General features: G+C 29.9%; 2 protein-coding genes across 2 annotated transcripts; both read right to left on the bottom strand.

Annotated features, from left to right (window-relative positions):
• LOC125064010 (lambda-crystallin) lies at positions 1 to 5,607 on the bottom strand. Its single transcript, XM_047670772.1, has 6 exons — positions 5,435 to 5,607; positions 3,733 to 3,920; positions 3,352 to 3,542; positions 1,959 to 2,134; positions 1,364 to 1,528; positions 1 to 985 (listed from the first exon to the last, which is right to left on the bottom strand). Exons 1-6 carry the CDS (start codon positions 5,476 to 5,478, stop codon positions 778 to 780), a joined length of 972 nt encoding a protein of 323 aa, XP_047526728.1. The 5' UTR covers positions 5,479 to 5,607; the 3' UTR covers positions 1 to 777.
• Positions 5,608 to 7,166: 1,559 nt separating this feature from the next.
• Positions 7,167 to 15,042, bottom strand: LOC125063946 (L-dopachrome tautomerase yellow-f2-like). The gene is made up of 8 exons (XM_047670677.1): positions 14,958 to 15,042; positions 12,282 to 12,718; positions 11,885 to 12,006; positions 11,016 to 11,242; positions 10,575 to 10,689; positions 10,305 to 10,385; positions 8,296 to 8,406; positions 7,167 to 8,081 (listed from the first exon to the last, which is right to left on the bottom strand). Coding segments are annotated over exons 1-8 (1,236 nt in total). The 5' UTR covers positions 14,960 to 15,042; the 3' UTR covers positions 7,167 to 7,940.
• Positions 15,043 to 16,221: the final 1,179 nt, after the last annotated feature.

Below are 16,221 nucleotides of genomic sequence, written 5' to 3'. Positions count from 1 at the left end.
TTTGAGAACTTCAAGTACGTAAACTGTAATATAAAACATTATTTGTGGTTACATTTATAAGTTAGGTACTAGGTACCTGTATCCATTTTGGTAAAGTAAAATAAATCATTATTCGTTTTTACTTTTTACTATGCTAAAGTAATAATTAATTAAAATAAAGGATTCTTTCAAAAATAGGAAAATGCGAACCCTTAAACGTTTTTATATATATACATATATATAAATAAATAAAAAGTAATTAAATATAAAATATAAAAGTAATTAATTATACATACAATTAATAATCCATTAGTTTTATATTATATAAGTAGAACAAGTTATGGAAATTTTCTAGATGAAATGATTAGTATAGTTTTTTATCTAAATAATCCTCATACATTATGTTAGGAGCCTGCTTATTGTTATCGCAACCACTTCATTGCACTTATTGCTGCAACAACTACGATTAAGTTAATATTGTTTCCCTAAGTACGTACCTCCTTCAAATAAATTGATATTACCTACTTATGAACAATAAAAAGCTTACAATTTGTATGGTTTTACATTTTTATTCAATAAAATATTAACAAGGTTGCTTTGTTCTTTTAATAGAAAATAATTTTTTGAAATCTTTTCATTTTGCTTTTAACATTTTATATATAAGAACTAATGACACACGTATCACATAACTGATCTTATAAAGCCGAACGATTGCTTAATGAATAAATAGGAACAGTTGTACAGTTTATAAAATATACCATGTGCATTGTTTTAACATAACTCTTTGGCATTTGAATTTTAATTTTTCTTGTATTTGGTGTTCATTTCCTTCTTAAGGAGCGCCAATCGCGTGAGACACGCGTCCCGCCACGCGCGGCGCTCGGGCAGTCGCTCCAGGGGGACCATCGCGTCTAATTGTGCGCAGATTGTATCCGCGCTCTTAGACGTGGTCATCCGTGGTATGTCACCAAACGTATTACTCACACTATGGATAGTTTCTCCATATCTAGGAATGAACAGGTTAATATTATTAAAGCAAGGCGACGCTTAGGAATAAAACTAATCTTTCTTCATCACTCCTGTAAGCTTCCATATTTGTATATGTAAATTAATATCTTTTATTTTTCTAAGCGAATTTTTATCCATCCTATTTAGTTATATTTATAACTGTATTTTTTTATGAACACACTATCTTAGAGAGGACATAGGGGCGTACTCATTTTTGATTACTTATGTATGTATAACACTATAGGTAATAGACGAAGTTTCTAGACAATAAAAATGTAGGTCAATATAGAACTTATTAGAAATCTTCAAAAATGATGCGAATGAAAACATTATTATTTAAAATGTATTTTGTTGTAATGTTAGAATATTTATTTACCTTTCAATGTAACTCTTCATGCCTTCAGCATTCAAATGCGCCGTTTCTAAGGAGCCGAGGAAAGCGTAACGCATTCCCAGTCCTTCCGAAATAACTTTATCGACGTCTTTAACGTCCACGACTTTGTCATCAACCAAACGCCAGACTTCATTTAAAATGGCGTACCTAGAAGCAAATAGGCATATTAGATGATCAAATAAAAAAAAAAGTAAAACGCACAGGATGCGCAGCTTGCCGAGATAATTTTAAGCTTTTTGATAATATTATGAGCCATACTTTTCGAAGTCATCAAAGGATCCGCTTTAAGTAAAAGTTATTATAAAAACAGTTTTAGCTCAAATAAATTATAAATATTGAATTTAGTGACAACATACAAACAAGATTCAAAAATTATTAAAAAAATATATCGTGAAGTCTGTAAATATAAAATATTAAATACATTAAAAATATCTACAACATTTGATTTAAGTTTGATTTTTGTTCTTTAATACTTTGAGTTTTATGAAATATTCACTTAATAATAAAATCGTATGAATAATTTCGTAATAATTTATAACATTTTTTTTTTATACAAACGAAATAAATAGCTTCTTACTGAATACGATTTAATACAAAGCCGTCAATCTCTCTGGACAGCGATACTGGCTCCTGTCCAATCTCTATCATTATTTCTCTGGTCTTCTTGGCTACCTCGGGCTTCGTCCATGGAGCTGGTACTATTTCAACTAACGGCACGTAATAAGGAGGATTTACTGGATGCGATACAACGACCTGACAAAATAACAAAAAATATTTATAATTATATTGGCTTAAATTTTAATTGACAGTTTATACTAAACAGGCGTACTCCCTATTCCCTCATTCTAATGTCATATAAGATCATATTCCGAAGAGAGATTGGAAGAGAGATTGGGTTGGAAAAAAAATCCAGTCATATAAAATTTCACATTTACAATATTAATGTAATTTATCTGAATGCCAACATTTTTTATTATCTCATAATTTAATTGAATTTATGGCAACACCTACAAACTATACTAATATAAAAAGCTGAAGGGTTTGTTTGTTTGGACACTTTAACCACCATATACATAAATTGGCGAATAGACTCAGCTCTGCAGCCTATGCGGTAAAAAAAATTAGACTTTTGACTGATGTGGATACGGCTTGTGTACTTCAGTTATTTCCACAGTATAATGTCGTATGGCATCCTACTCTGGGGTAATGCAGCTGACATTAATACTATTTTTGTACTGCAGAAGGGGGCTATTCATGCAATTTATAACCTGGACCCAAAAGATTCGTTAAGAAGTAAATTTAAAGAAATTAAAATAATGACTGTCGCTTCTCAATTTGTTTTTGATAATGTTATGTATGTACGCAAAAACATAAATGATTTTCCCAGAAATTGTGACGTACATTCTATTAGCACTAGGAAAAAGAATAAACTTGTAACTCCAAGTACCCGATTACACAGGATTAGTTACTCTTTTTTGGGGCAATGTATACGTTTTTACAACAGGATCCCAGAAAACGTTCAAAATTATTCAATTATAAAATTCAAAAGAATCGTTAAAGAGCGTTTGTGTGCTAAAGGATATTACAACACTAATGATTTTTTAGTTGACTGCACACCTTGGGAATGAAATGATCACCTCCAGGCTGTTTCAAATAACTATAAAATAATTATCATTGTACAAGCAAATTGGTAAAAAATATATATATATATCCCGCTGAGTTTCTTTCGCCGGTTCTTCTCAGGTCCGAGGTGCTAAATTCCGAACCGGTGGTAGATTTTTGACTATCAATAAGCAAGTGTAAACACTTATATAGGGTTTACCGTTCCTATTTGAAAATATATTTTTGCATAAAATAGATAACCCATTTATTAATAAAGGACCTTACAACATAATACGATCCACAGCGGGGCAGAAGCAACATTTTCGAATATTTCGTAATTTGTGTCGAGCTTAGTAAGGTCTACTTACTTGTGATCTGTGTTTTAAGTCTGCAGAGAACAGTGAAGGCAGTGTTGTACTTGTTGAACTGGAGAGAATAGTTTTATCATCTACAACTTTGTCCAAATCTTGGAATACTTTTTTCTTTAGGTCTAGGTTTTCTGGCACACATTCTTGGACGAAAATCGCATCTTTTACAGCTACCGCTAAATTCGTAGACCCTGGAAACATATGAAAAATGTTATTTTTTTAAATTATTACTAAACATATGTATAATGTAATCGATATATATATTTAAAAAAAAACGGGTTATATATTATAAATATAATTAATAAAATAAAAAATACATTACTTATAAAAATATGCCTTTTTTAAAGTAGGTAGGTAAATCATTGTGATAACCAAATGTACCTTTGATACAGCTAAATTGCTCATCAGCGTTGAGGCTGCCACGTAGTAAGCCGTCTTTTTCCAATGTTTTTAGTTGGACCTTAATATCTTCGAGTGCGTCCGAGACTTGCTTTGGAATAATATCGAAGATTGTCACTTGGTAGCCGACTGAAGCGAAGAGCATCGCCCATGACCTCCCAATGAGACCACTAGAAAAATCAAACGAACATACTTATGAAAATTATGTTTACTTCATACAACTTCGGACAGTGATAATTAATTTGATAAAACTAAAAAAAGTCTTGTTAAAATTGGTAAATGTATGGATTCTTAGTGTAATACATTTTTTTAAAAGCCAAAACCTACATAATTCTTACCTTACAGAATAATACCATTATTCGAAACTTGTTTAATAATATATAATAATATAAGAATCCAACATTCATAATACCTAGTTATTTACATTAAATTAAAGCTTGTAATTATCATCACAAAAAATGTATAAGTACCTAGGTATATTAATTATTTATAGTTAGATACTTTAGCTGTTACAAAAACATTATTGATAAGCGACATTACTAGAATACTATCTTGTGTAAATTAACCTTAATATTAAACTTTGCATCGCTATTATGATGTTATCTACAAGTGAGATGTTTACATGATATATAATAGATATAGAAACGCAAACAAAAATAGAAAATCATTATCAATATTCAAGTATCTAAGTAAACTGAATATTATTATATGTATCTAATGAACTGTTATTGGCTAAAGAAAATATGTAGCTTATTTATATATCGAGATAAACTGATGACTAAATCTATACATGGTTACATAAAATGTATTAAATTGCTGTAGGTAAATATTTATCCTCTGATAATATTGTCTTTATTTGTAGGGATAATTTAAAATAGTAAATCTTTCATATAGCAGTATGATGCGATCAGAATTATTTCCATCTTATACATATATTGACTATGTTTCTAACGACGATAACGTTACAGTATCTATTTTCGAAATATCCTATGTAGGTAATTCTACCTATTACTTATCTTAATTAACTTTACCTTAGGCTTTAATAACGAAAAGTTTGTATAAGGAATCTGTATCGACATACATGTATCGAAACACAAAAATGAAAAGCAAAAACATATTTTTATTCACAGTCGCTCGTGTACAATATTATTTATTATTGCTTTCATTCGTGTACGATATACATCTAAGTATTTATTTCAAAACTATAATTATTATTATTTTTTGTATGCAGTGAATTTCACCCAATATATTGACAGCATAATCATGGCTTCGAAAGCATCTTCATAGAAACTATAATAAGTAGGTGAAGGTTGCGCGTATCGACTACAGCTGTTTCTTGTACACTTTCAACAACAACATTCATAATAATGATGCAAAAATAAAAATCAAATAAATTCGAATTTATTTTATTATGCCATTATTTTGCCATTGTTATGTTGAAAAGAGGAATATGTTTACTTATTAGTGAATTTGTTATATATACCATATAATATTAACATATATATTTAGTAGATTAGCAGAATATACCTACTATTTTTTTAAACTAATTCACAGACACAAATAATGAGGAAAAAACAGCTGAATACATGAAGGTGGTCTCGTAACAAAATACACGTAAGAATCAATTAGTAGGTACTTGTAAGGTATATTTTCGATCGATATTCCATAATAAAATGTTTCTCACCTGCCAACTATACCAACTTTCTCAGTCTTAAGCTTTGGCGCCATTTTACACAGACTTTTTGAATTGCAACACAATATCCTTCGCTCGTGTCACCCGAGAGAATGGTGAATTGGAGACTGAGTGTTAGCGGAGCAACTAAACTGACGCAAACTAGTTATCGGCAACAAGTTTTACATCAGCGACACATTTCGATTTACTATAGAAGACAATTACTGCTGAACTGATAATAAAGTGAAGTTACGATATTGTTACGTCAAGTATTCACATTTAGATTAAATATTATATTGTAAGCGTTTTTATTTTAAGGTAATCTAAGATTAGTGAGCTTAAAAGTTATTACTGTGATAAATCTATGGAGATCAGATTGAAATTATTTTAACACGTGTAACAGTTTACTTCGCAAGACCTTTATCGTTTGTATGCAAATTGTAATTGCGTATCAATATACCAATATTAATTTTGGGGCTTAGGATCTATTTAATTAAGATAATTAGAACCTTGCAACCAGCGATTCAGAAGACGGGCGTAATATTTACTGCCTATGAGCAAGCATTATTCAAAATAGGAATCCGATCCGATATTTCGTTTTATAAGATTAAATCCCAAACCCGTCAAACTTTAAAATGGAATGCGTATTAATCGTACTATTGCAAAAAAATATCTATCTTTTTCTGTCTTTGTATGTATATGTATTAACTACAATTAATAATTCTTTATTAAATAAAATAGGTGAAAATCATGTCTTTCCGTGTCGAAATTCAGATTTTAGCTAATCATTATTACTGAAACTTACGTTTTTAAGACTTACGTCTTAAAAAGACAAATTAAAAAAATAGTAAAAAAGCGAATTGATTAACGATTACCTTCATACTCGTATATAATAAAATGAGATGGTATCTCATGTCTTTCTTAAAAAATATTTATCCTAGGCTAATAAAAAATTGCCAGTATTTTATATGTTTACTGGCTAAATTTCAACGTGTAAAGACCAGCTTAGGATCACGGCTGATACAAATATGATGAAGTACATTATTAGCAGCTCATTCATTAAAATTATGTACATGGCTAACATTATTTTTATATACATATGTAAAGAAATTTTTGCAAACCATAACAGAAATCTAGAATAAAAAGTTTTCCCGTCAAAATTGGTGCAATTGAGTCGAGAAACAAATGGACAAAAGACAGGCGAAAATTTTGAGACATGCAAATAACCATAACATACGCATATAAGCTTGAAAAATTGCAGCAAAGACAAGATGGTCAAGTTAATAAGGTCTTTAGTCGGCTGTACGTCATTTACAAACAGTTACTAGAGAAAAGGCAAATTTAAATTTTAAAAAGTTTAAATTGCGTATATCTTGTTTCATAGCATATTTACGAAATACATAAGTATATCTTCATCTATATCTATAATATCTTAAACAAAATTTGCGTTGTCACGTCTTTGTTATATTTCTGATTTTCATCTTCTCTCTATTCATAATACTTTGTAAGAGGGATATTGATTAATCTACCTTAATCTTCCATAAAGGCGTTTATGACATTATATTGTAAATTGTTAAATAACTTTACTCGTATAAAATTATTTAATTTAATTTATTTTAATTTTATAATATTCAAAATGTGAAACTTTAAGTTAAATTTTGAACAATACGCATACCCATTCCATAATTTGTAGGCACAATAAATCAGACCTTTATCAACTTAAGATAAAAAGAAAGCCATTAAATTCCAGTTTCGGTTTATATTTATTTTATATTGTTGTGTAATTTTACAATCAGTGACCTCGATTTGATAACCCCTGACATTGACCATCAGATAGGCTTGTTATTACGTTAATATATATTCTAATTAACAAATTATACTAACTATGATTGAATATAAAATAAAAAAGACACAGTATTGTAAACATCTAATATTATTATTTACATTAAATAAATGATTACAATTATATAATGTAATTATTAAGCATTACTTAACAAATATAAATGTATTATAAATTATATTGTTAAAGGAAATTGAAACAATGCTCCAACAACAGTTCATACATTACAGTTTTATTAAAAGCCGACTGAGAACCATTTTATCCTTTGACACAGTCGTCGCGAAAGTTCGAAACGATCTTAGTTTCGATTGCGACTCGGTGCTGATTTTTGTAATGTACATATAGTACATATGTAGGTATATTACAAAAACCAGGACCACAGACAGGCAGACTTTTACAGTGTTACCGAACAGTTTTTGGCGACAGTTGGTTTCGACACAAAGGTATTCTTTCGTCAGTCTTAAAATAAACATTACAAAAAAATTATGCACCTTATTTTAAATTACATAATTTAATTATTGCTGTAATTTTGATCTAAGCAGTTTATTGATTCATATAATATAAAGTTAGAGTATTATATAAAATAAGTGTAAGTAATATAATAATACTAGCGAAAACTATAAAGAATTAGGTATTTATCTCACATTTGTACATTTGTTTGTCACAATTAATAGACATTTATTCACAAGCGCTTCCAGCAATGGCATCCGAAGCCTTCATGCTAAATATTCTATAGTTGATCTCATTCGGGTCGAGGGACTTGTAAATGAAGCGAGGCAGCTTGTCACTTAGTAACCATAGAGTGCCTTCGTCGTCAACCTGAAGTAAATAAATAACAATGATATAAAAATATTGCTTCATATGCGAATTCCTTCTTGGTTCGAAGCGGATAAAAAGATCAATTCGTATCATTTAAAACCTCCTCTAGGCGAAGGTCTACTTTCGTGTGAAGGTGAGGTTTTAAAGTTTATTTAAACACTTTGCTCCACTAATAAAACCCACCTTTACTCCAAAGAAAATAGCATAACTTTACCTTTAAGTCGTTAAGAAACTCGAACAATGTTGAATCATTGAAGAGCAGAGGATTGTTTTCAGGCGTGTACGGCTTATTCGAATTCCAACAGCCAATACCATTGCGGTTTATCTTAAAATAAATAGCATTTTATATTTTATTATTTTATAATAATAATAACAATATGCCTTGACAAGAATTTCTAGAATAAAATAGTTTGAGATATCAAATGACCTACGCTATTCGTTATGCGTTCGTTAAAATATATAAAATAAAATATCGAGAAAGTCAATATCGGAATTATGAAAGTAAAATTAAAGTGGATATAAGAAGTTACGAGTGGGTTATAAATAGATATATTTATTAATGGCCGGTAGTGCATAATCATTTATGTTTATATTATTACTTTGCTTTTACTTTATAGAAGGGTTTAGCTGCGGTTGTAACTTTGTAGATATTGTTACCATATTTGAAAAAAAAAAAAAGATTTTACGTAAACAATAGGGTATATGTTTTTGAATAAAATTCATACCATATAAAGTAATTCAGAAACATATTTTCCATACACACGTCGATTCTTTACCGTATTGATTGATCTCCGTGATCAAATGCAACATTGACATTATAAACCAGATAAATACATGAAAACCTTGTAATATTACCATTTAGAGACATGATGAAATGTTTTTATACAATGCTTGACTTCTTATTTATTTTTACATTTACATTAATATCATTATAAAATCTATGTCATCGACTACGAATCCACGTTATAGAGCCGAGATGGCCCAGTGGTTAGAACGCGTGCATCTTAACCGATGATTTCGGTTTCAAGCCCAGGCAAGTACCATTGAATTGTCATGTACTTAATTTGAGTTTATAATTCATCATCCATCATTACTCGGCGGTGAAGGAAAACATCGTGAGGGAACCTGCATATGTTTAATTTCAACAAAATTCTGCCACATGTGTATTGTACCAACCCGCATTGGAGCAGCGTGGTGGAATATGCTCCAAACCTTCTCCTCAAAGGGCCTCCCCCTTGCCTTAGCCCAGCAGTGGGAAATTTACAGGCTGTTATTGTATGTATTTATATTATAAATTTGTTCGCAATTATTCATAATAATTAATATATTAAAGCTATCTGTATAATATGTTACTGGCAATCTGTATTATCTGGTATTTTACAAAATACCTTCGCACCTTCCGTTTTTTTAAAAACACTCTAGGGATAATATTAACACATAATTCAAGTTATTTTATAAATATTGACGATTGTCCAGCAGGTCATATATGTAATCCCTAGGGATAGTATTAATCATCTAGGTAAAATAGACGATAATATTCGTAATATTTCATAGATTACCAAGACGTTTTAGGTAGTATATATATTGCTTAGGTATTGTATAGAATGCCATTATACACAATTTGCATGTATTAATTTAAATATGTAACTATGGCTTATAAACTAATCAGACTTGTAGAAATTAGTAAATCTATATAACAATAAAAAATCTTCATACATATATTTATTTATAGCAACGCTATACTTATTTATGAAGCTTAAATTATTAAAAAAAAAATTATATTACAGTGACAATCGAATTTTGTTATATACATTGAATGTGGTCATACTGTTATGTCATCATAAATAATGAGGTTTTTTTTTTTATTTAATGTGACAATCGATTATGTTAATCATCTTAAAATTGAGCATCGGTGACCGTGCAAATTACAATGTGATATTTTCCTGTTAAAGTGGTTTTTCCAAAGTAAGAGGTATTTTCGAGATATTTTTTACAAATTAAATAAACACATAATTGATTATTATCACCCTTAAAGCTTTTTCCATTAAATTATCATAAGTAAATAGGTACACAGAAAACCTAATAACAAATTTGATTTGTCGCTTCGTACTTTTGAAACGAGGATAGAATAAACGAACTCACTATCATGAAATTTAAGTTATAAATACAACTAATAAGTATTATATAGTATATATTATGTCATGATTAAAATTGTTTTTTTACCTGTGTGTAAAACAGTACACTCGTATTTGTATCGTAGTAGCTGGCCGAAGATTGGGTACGTTCACCTCTATCGCCTAAAAGCTGCAAAACCAGAAAAAGTTTGTAAAAAAGCCTATTATTACAGTTGATTTAAAATCGTGAGTATGGCCCCTTCTATTGATTAGTATTCATAGTTACCGGTCTATGTAAATAAAATAACAGTTTCGTTATATTTACTTGTGATATTTGCTAAGATCGAACGGTGTAGAATATCTAACTTGGTATTCAAACCTTGAAGTCGTGGAATGCCTCGGTTTTGTCAATGTGTGTGTAGTTTCTGAGGAGTTCAGTTGATACGCAGAATTCTTTGGTGCTCGAGAATGCATGGAAAAACATCGTACGGAACCTGGAATATAAATATATATATTACTATCAAATTAATATCACGTAATAATATACATAAAATTATTAAATAAATTATTAGTTCCACGAATTGAACTTGGGTTTATATTGACTATTTATTTCTTTATAATATCATAACTCTACGCCTATTTAAAATAAAAAAAATGTTTTTTTTTAACTGTAGTTAGACGAATCAAATAAAAGTCTCAATGTGAGCTTTAAGTGCTTTGTGTATAATTTGTAGAGCGTAACGAACACAAATGCATGGTCAATTCGATATGCACAAAACAAGCCGATCAAGGTCCAAAGAGTATTACGTGATCCACTCACCCATTCTCTCTTGGCTCGGAGAGCGCCAAAGCAAACACTCCATCGGTCCAATGAAACTCGATGCCACCGACGTTGTAAGTTCCAGCCAATGGTTCAAAGTGGAAGTAGTGGTGGGTGACGCGCCATGAGTCATCTTGCTTCAAGCTATAAACCACGACTCCGTAGCCTCCCAAGTCTGGCACGTAAGCGAAGGCATTGTCGCATGTATTTTTATCTACATCAACCACCTATAAATTTAAATTAAAGTCGTAAAATAGTGAATTCAGATAATTGATCATAAGACTCTGTTATGGACATATAAAGGTTACAACTTTTGTAGGTAAGGTCATAAAAAACAAGTTACTGAAATTATTTGAAGGGTTATTATAGTTTTATTTTGTAGACTAAAATAAATGAACGTCTTGTTTTACAAAACTATGAATAAAATATTATGTCAATTTCAATAATATTATGTATTAAGATATTTTCTTTAATGATATATAACAATTAATTAATTAAAAGAAGATAAGCAGTTATTGTACAATAAATCGTTCAAACAATAAATTCTGACAAAGACTTCGTTAAAACTATTAAATTTGGTCTCTTGAATGACGTCGAGATGAACAATTTTTTGCAGCAAAATTATTATGCTATAATAATTTTGCTATCTATCTATTCATAAATAATTGTTACTACTTCTAAGAGTTTTCAATTATAGAGTAGAAAATAGGAACATGGTCTACGGATACCTACGTATATACGTTATTCTTTAAATGAAACAGCTATCAAATTAGGAAAATAAAGTATTTTCTTAAATTGTTATTATATATAAACGATTGGCTAGCTTATTCAATATTTTTGTAACAAAAATATACTTAAATTATACTTACGATGTTAGCGAAGAATGAATCTTCTTTCATATCGGAGACTTTGAAGAAGTAGCGATGAATCAATTGATTTGTATTTAAGTCAAAAATAACCAAAGAGGGCCCGGCTACTTGATTTGGTGATCCTTTAAAGAGAAATTAAATTAATTGTCAATTAACATAATATTATGAAATTAATATATTAAATTATCAGGTAAATTACATGTTTCTTAAATAACTTAAGTGATTAAGATGTAATCGTAACCTAAATTTATAAAAACATCATAAACATAACTTTCTCCAGGAGACAAAATTACTAACTCTCTACATTAATACGTAAGAGGCTCCGAAGTTGAGGTTGTGAGATGTGTCGATATGTACGTGCATAAGAATGATAAGCTCATTACGTTATTCAACTTACCTAAAATATCTGCCAACCCGGAATCCATTACCCAAAGTCTGTCACAAGGATCAACGAATACTCTAAAAACAGATATAATAGAACTATTTGACGGTAATTCTTTAGCGGAATCAGAGACAAGGTTCTCTTTTAATGATGGATAGGGTTTCAGTGGTTGATCCTGGGCACCATCCAAATCGACATAATTTAACGACGACGCCACCCCGTTCTTCCATCTTGGCACTGTTACGAAAACTTTGTTCTTCCATCTAGCTAAACCTAAAGGAAGGTTATTGGCTGGCACAAAAAGTCCATCTTTAACTGCTGTTTCACGTTGAGCCGGTGAGTCCCAAACGTAATCAACTTCTTTCCAAGCAAAGCGAAGTTCCGGTAGAGCTGCCTGGCAACTTATCGCCGTCGTTACTGCAATTATTAAACTAATTGCCCTCATTTTCGGCCTGAAACAATGAACTATAAATGTGACAATCTGTACGTAAGAATTTTTAAACAAACAATAAGTATAATAAACCTGATTACGACATGTCTAATTATAAAATTCGCACATGCTTTTTGACACTCTATTGAGCACTCCCACTGGTGTTTTTATGACAAATAAATACGATTTATGTCCGGTACCTATACATTCAAGTCAAGATAAGCACAATACACGCCCGGCAGATGCTTCGTTCAGGTAACCCTTCCATAACTCATTGTCATAGTGTTGTAACTTGGTAATGATAGAATTGTAAGCAGTGCTCTGTTCTCTATAATAATGTCGGCTCACGTTTTTGTGGATGATCATATTATTGAGAAACGCTTGGTGCATCGAGAAGCCTTCCTTATCTCGGCAAATCTGCCTCGTTATGTGTTTAGATATCATGTGAACTGTGGCAGTAGATGTTACACAACTTAGTATTGAATGAGATGTAACAAAGGCTATACAATATACATTGAATTAATAATACTGGTTTTCATTGTGACAGTCTGATATTATAAATGAAGATAGACGCAATACCTAACTTAAACAAGAAACTTTTTTTATATCACATGAGTATTTAATTTTCGTCACTAACAGTAGATACAGAATTTTGTAAATTAACAAAAAAACTAGTTAAATATTTTAAACTCATGTCAACTATTGATAGGGGAAGAGATTAAGAGAATGTTAAGTCATGACTTTTTGTCTTAACTGTTCAAGGTCTGCGGTTGTTTTATATGCAACCTAATGAAATGATTAGAGAACAACTTATATTCAAGAACTTGTCTATGGAAATCCTTTAATAAACAGTTTATTACAACATTTAATTACAACCTGAGGTAACCTTCGTGACTTTATTAAAAATATCTCTACTTTTAAGGCATTCTTTTCCGCTATGTTACGTTCCGGTTATTTAATTCATTATGCATTTAATCAAAAGTAACATTATTTTATTGTCATACTTATTGCATATTCAAAAATATGTGGCAGAAGTTCTAATTACGGTCCAAATTATGCGTGTAATGTTAATGAGAACGCTTGTAGGATTTTTCCGTATTATCGTGTTATTCCTGTTCTTTCGGAAAAAATAGTCCTCGTCTTATCGGTAGAGGAAATAAGAGAGAAAGTAAAATTGTTTAAATTTTAGCATTAATACTTCAAGTTAAGTGGTTTGTATTTTGGAATATAATTTCATCATAGTCACTGCTACTTAAATGTCCTTTTAATAACATATTTCCAAGCGTCCTCGCCCACATATCCTTCATGTCAATGAAAACAGAATGCTCTAGATAGGAATAATGCCAATAGTGACAAAATTTCCGTTAATTATTAGTATTATTGATTCTAATAAATAGTTAGGTGTAATTTCCTTTTCATGGATGTTTGAGCTTAAATAAAAATAATTATTATATTACATTATTATTGGGATTTAATACGCCCATTTTCATCCTTTAGAAAATTAAACTTGATGAGCGCTGGAGTTCGGTTTGCTTTAATTCACTATAGATGAAAATGGCACTTTTATAAGAAACCAAATGCGGGTTTTTAGACATAATTTTTTGTACACTCTGGGTAGGCTTGTAAATTTGGAAAACATATTAAATTGTTTTTGAAAATTATTGAATATTCATATTATTTTCTAATTTTAATTAACCAAAACAGGCTGAAGGAGTAATTTATAGTCAACCTAATGTATTTCGTACGAATATCGAAACTAACAAAATAAAATAAAATATATGCTTTCATGAAAGTTTTGCCAAAAGACCTACAACACGTTTTTACAGATTAATAATGTGTTATCCTTTTTTATTATATATATAATATATATTTTATTATATTGGACATATGAATATATAATAAAGATATTGAAAAAAATAAAAAAGGATAACATACTAAGTTGAACTAAGAATTTATTACGATTACTAAACATTGATAAATTCACAACAAAATCAAGAATTTTCTCTATTAAAGTGCGATTTTCTATTACATTTTTCTTAAACAAAACGTATAAATTACTTAACACAATGACAACAACACCTCGTGTCTGGAAATAATATAATCGTTCTAAAAGGACCCTGTTGCTCCAACCATATTTTTTTAAATCAAAATTTTAAGTCACTGTATAGAATTCAAAATTTTAAGTTGCTATTATTATTTAAATAACTTTTCTCCGTGTTTTTTTCGAAGACACAAAATTATAAATAAAAATCACAACTTACATGAAATAATTGGTTTTACCGTGTGAGGTCAATCCGCGACCGGTTCACTGAGGCCGCGATCACAGACTAAACAGTTCGAGGCCCCTACAGCCTTTTTATTTCGAAGTCACTGTTCAAAAATGTTATATATTTAGGACTTCAACTTTGGAATATTGTTTAAACCATTCATAGGTAAGATGTTTGTCACTGCAAAGTTATAAATGATCCACGTCAGGGAAATGGCTGAAACGTATAATTGCTTAAAGGAATTTACATCAATTATGTGTGAAATTATGTTGTCTGTCGTCACGTGAGTCATCGGTATTTGCTTTTTCTTTTCGCTATTTATTTAAAAATTATGTGTACATATATGTATACACACAATTTGTGGTTTGATATTATGATTGTTAATTTGATCCGATATTTGATTTTGTAGGAAAACATCATATTTATTTAAGAATGAACGTTTTTGTATAAACTTAACAAAATATTTAGTATATAATCAATTAAAATATTTTTATATCCTTTCAGATTTTTCTCAGTAGCTTCTAACTGACTACATTTCTAACCAGCAGTCGTCGGTTAAAAATGTATTCAGTATCACTTGTGAATTGACCGATTCAAAAGTGCCTATGAAAACCTCTTTGAATAAAGCTCTCTTTAAACTATGATTATTCATAATTTATTTTTTGTATTATTATATGTATACAAAGTATAAAGTAATCAATGCATTTTAATTACCGAGTTCCAGTTTCAGTGTGAGTGTGCTATTGTAATTGCAAGTACCTAATTGGGACAAAACATTTTAGATCTCATGGTTTGGTGGCGCTTTAACTATGTAAAGAGTGTTTTATGCAGAGCCAATAAGTATGGTAAAAATAACACTTTTCTAATAACAATTACCAAAAAGAGGCGTATATTAAATCATCATTGTTTCTAAAATAAACGAAATTAAAAAAAAAAAAAACAGTTTTGTACTAATGAACTGAAAGACTTTATTTTAGAGGAACGAAATGCTACTACGTCTGAGAGTTCTGAGATTTTATTTATAAATTAGAGTAGCTTATTGTATAGGCAGGTTTAGTATTGTGAAATATTATTATTAAATAATATACATCTAATTTTACACTGCCAACGACTTCAAAGTTAACTAGTAAAGCTGAGATGTTTGAAAAAAAGGCATTCGAAATTTGTCATTCATTATTTTAATATTTATTATAAACGAATGAGAATGAAATGTAACTTGTATTACGAAAGAAATATATGTAAGTTACTTACTGTGCAA

Source organism: Vanessa atalanta, chromosome 5, assembly GCF_905147765.1.
Source record: "Vanessa atalanta chromosome 5, ilVanAtal1.2, whole genome shotgun sequence".
Lineage (NCBI taxonomy): Eukaryota > Metazoa > Arthropoda > Insecta > Lepidoptera > Nymphalidae > Vanessa > Vanessa atalanta.
This window is presented reverse-complemented; position numbering and strand designations above follow the sequence as displayed.

Excerpts from the sequence above, each read along its gene's own strand:
- LOC125064010 (XM_047670772.1), bottom strand. The coding sequence starts at position 5,478 with ATGGCGCCAAAGCTTAAGACTGAGAAAGTTGGTATAGTTGGCAG. Across the intron at positions 2,135-3,351 it reads ACTTAAAACACAGATCACAA|GTCGTTGTATCGCATCCAGT; the intron begins GTAAGTAGACCT and ends TTATTTTGTCAG. Across the intron at positions 986-1,363 it reads ATGAAGAGTTACATTGAAAG|ATATGGAGAAACTATCCATA; the intron begins GTAAATAAATAT and ends GTTCATTCCTAG.
- LOC125063946 (XM_047670677.1), bottom strand. Across the intron at positions 11,243-11,884 it reads ATTCATTCTTCGCTAACATC|GTGGTTGATGTAGATAAAAA; the intron begins GTAAGTATAATT and ends TTAAATTTATAG. Across the intron at positions 8,407-10,304 it reads GTGTACTGTTTTACACACAG|ATAAACCGCAATGGTATTGG; the intron begins GTAAAAAAACAA and ends ATTTATTTTAAG.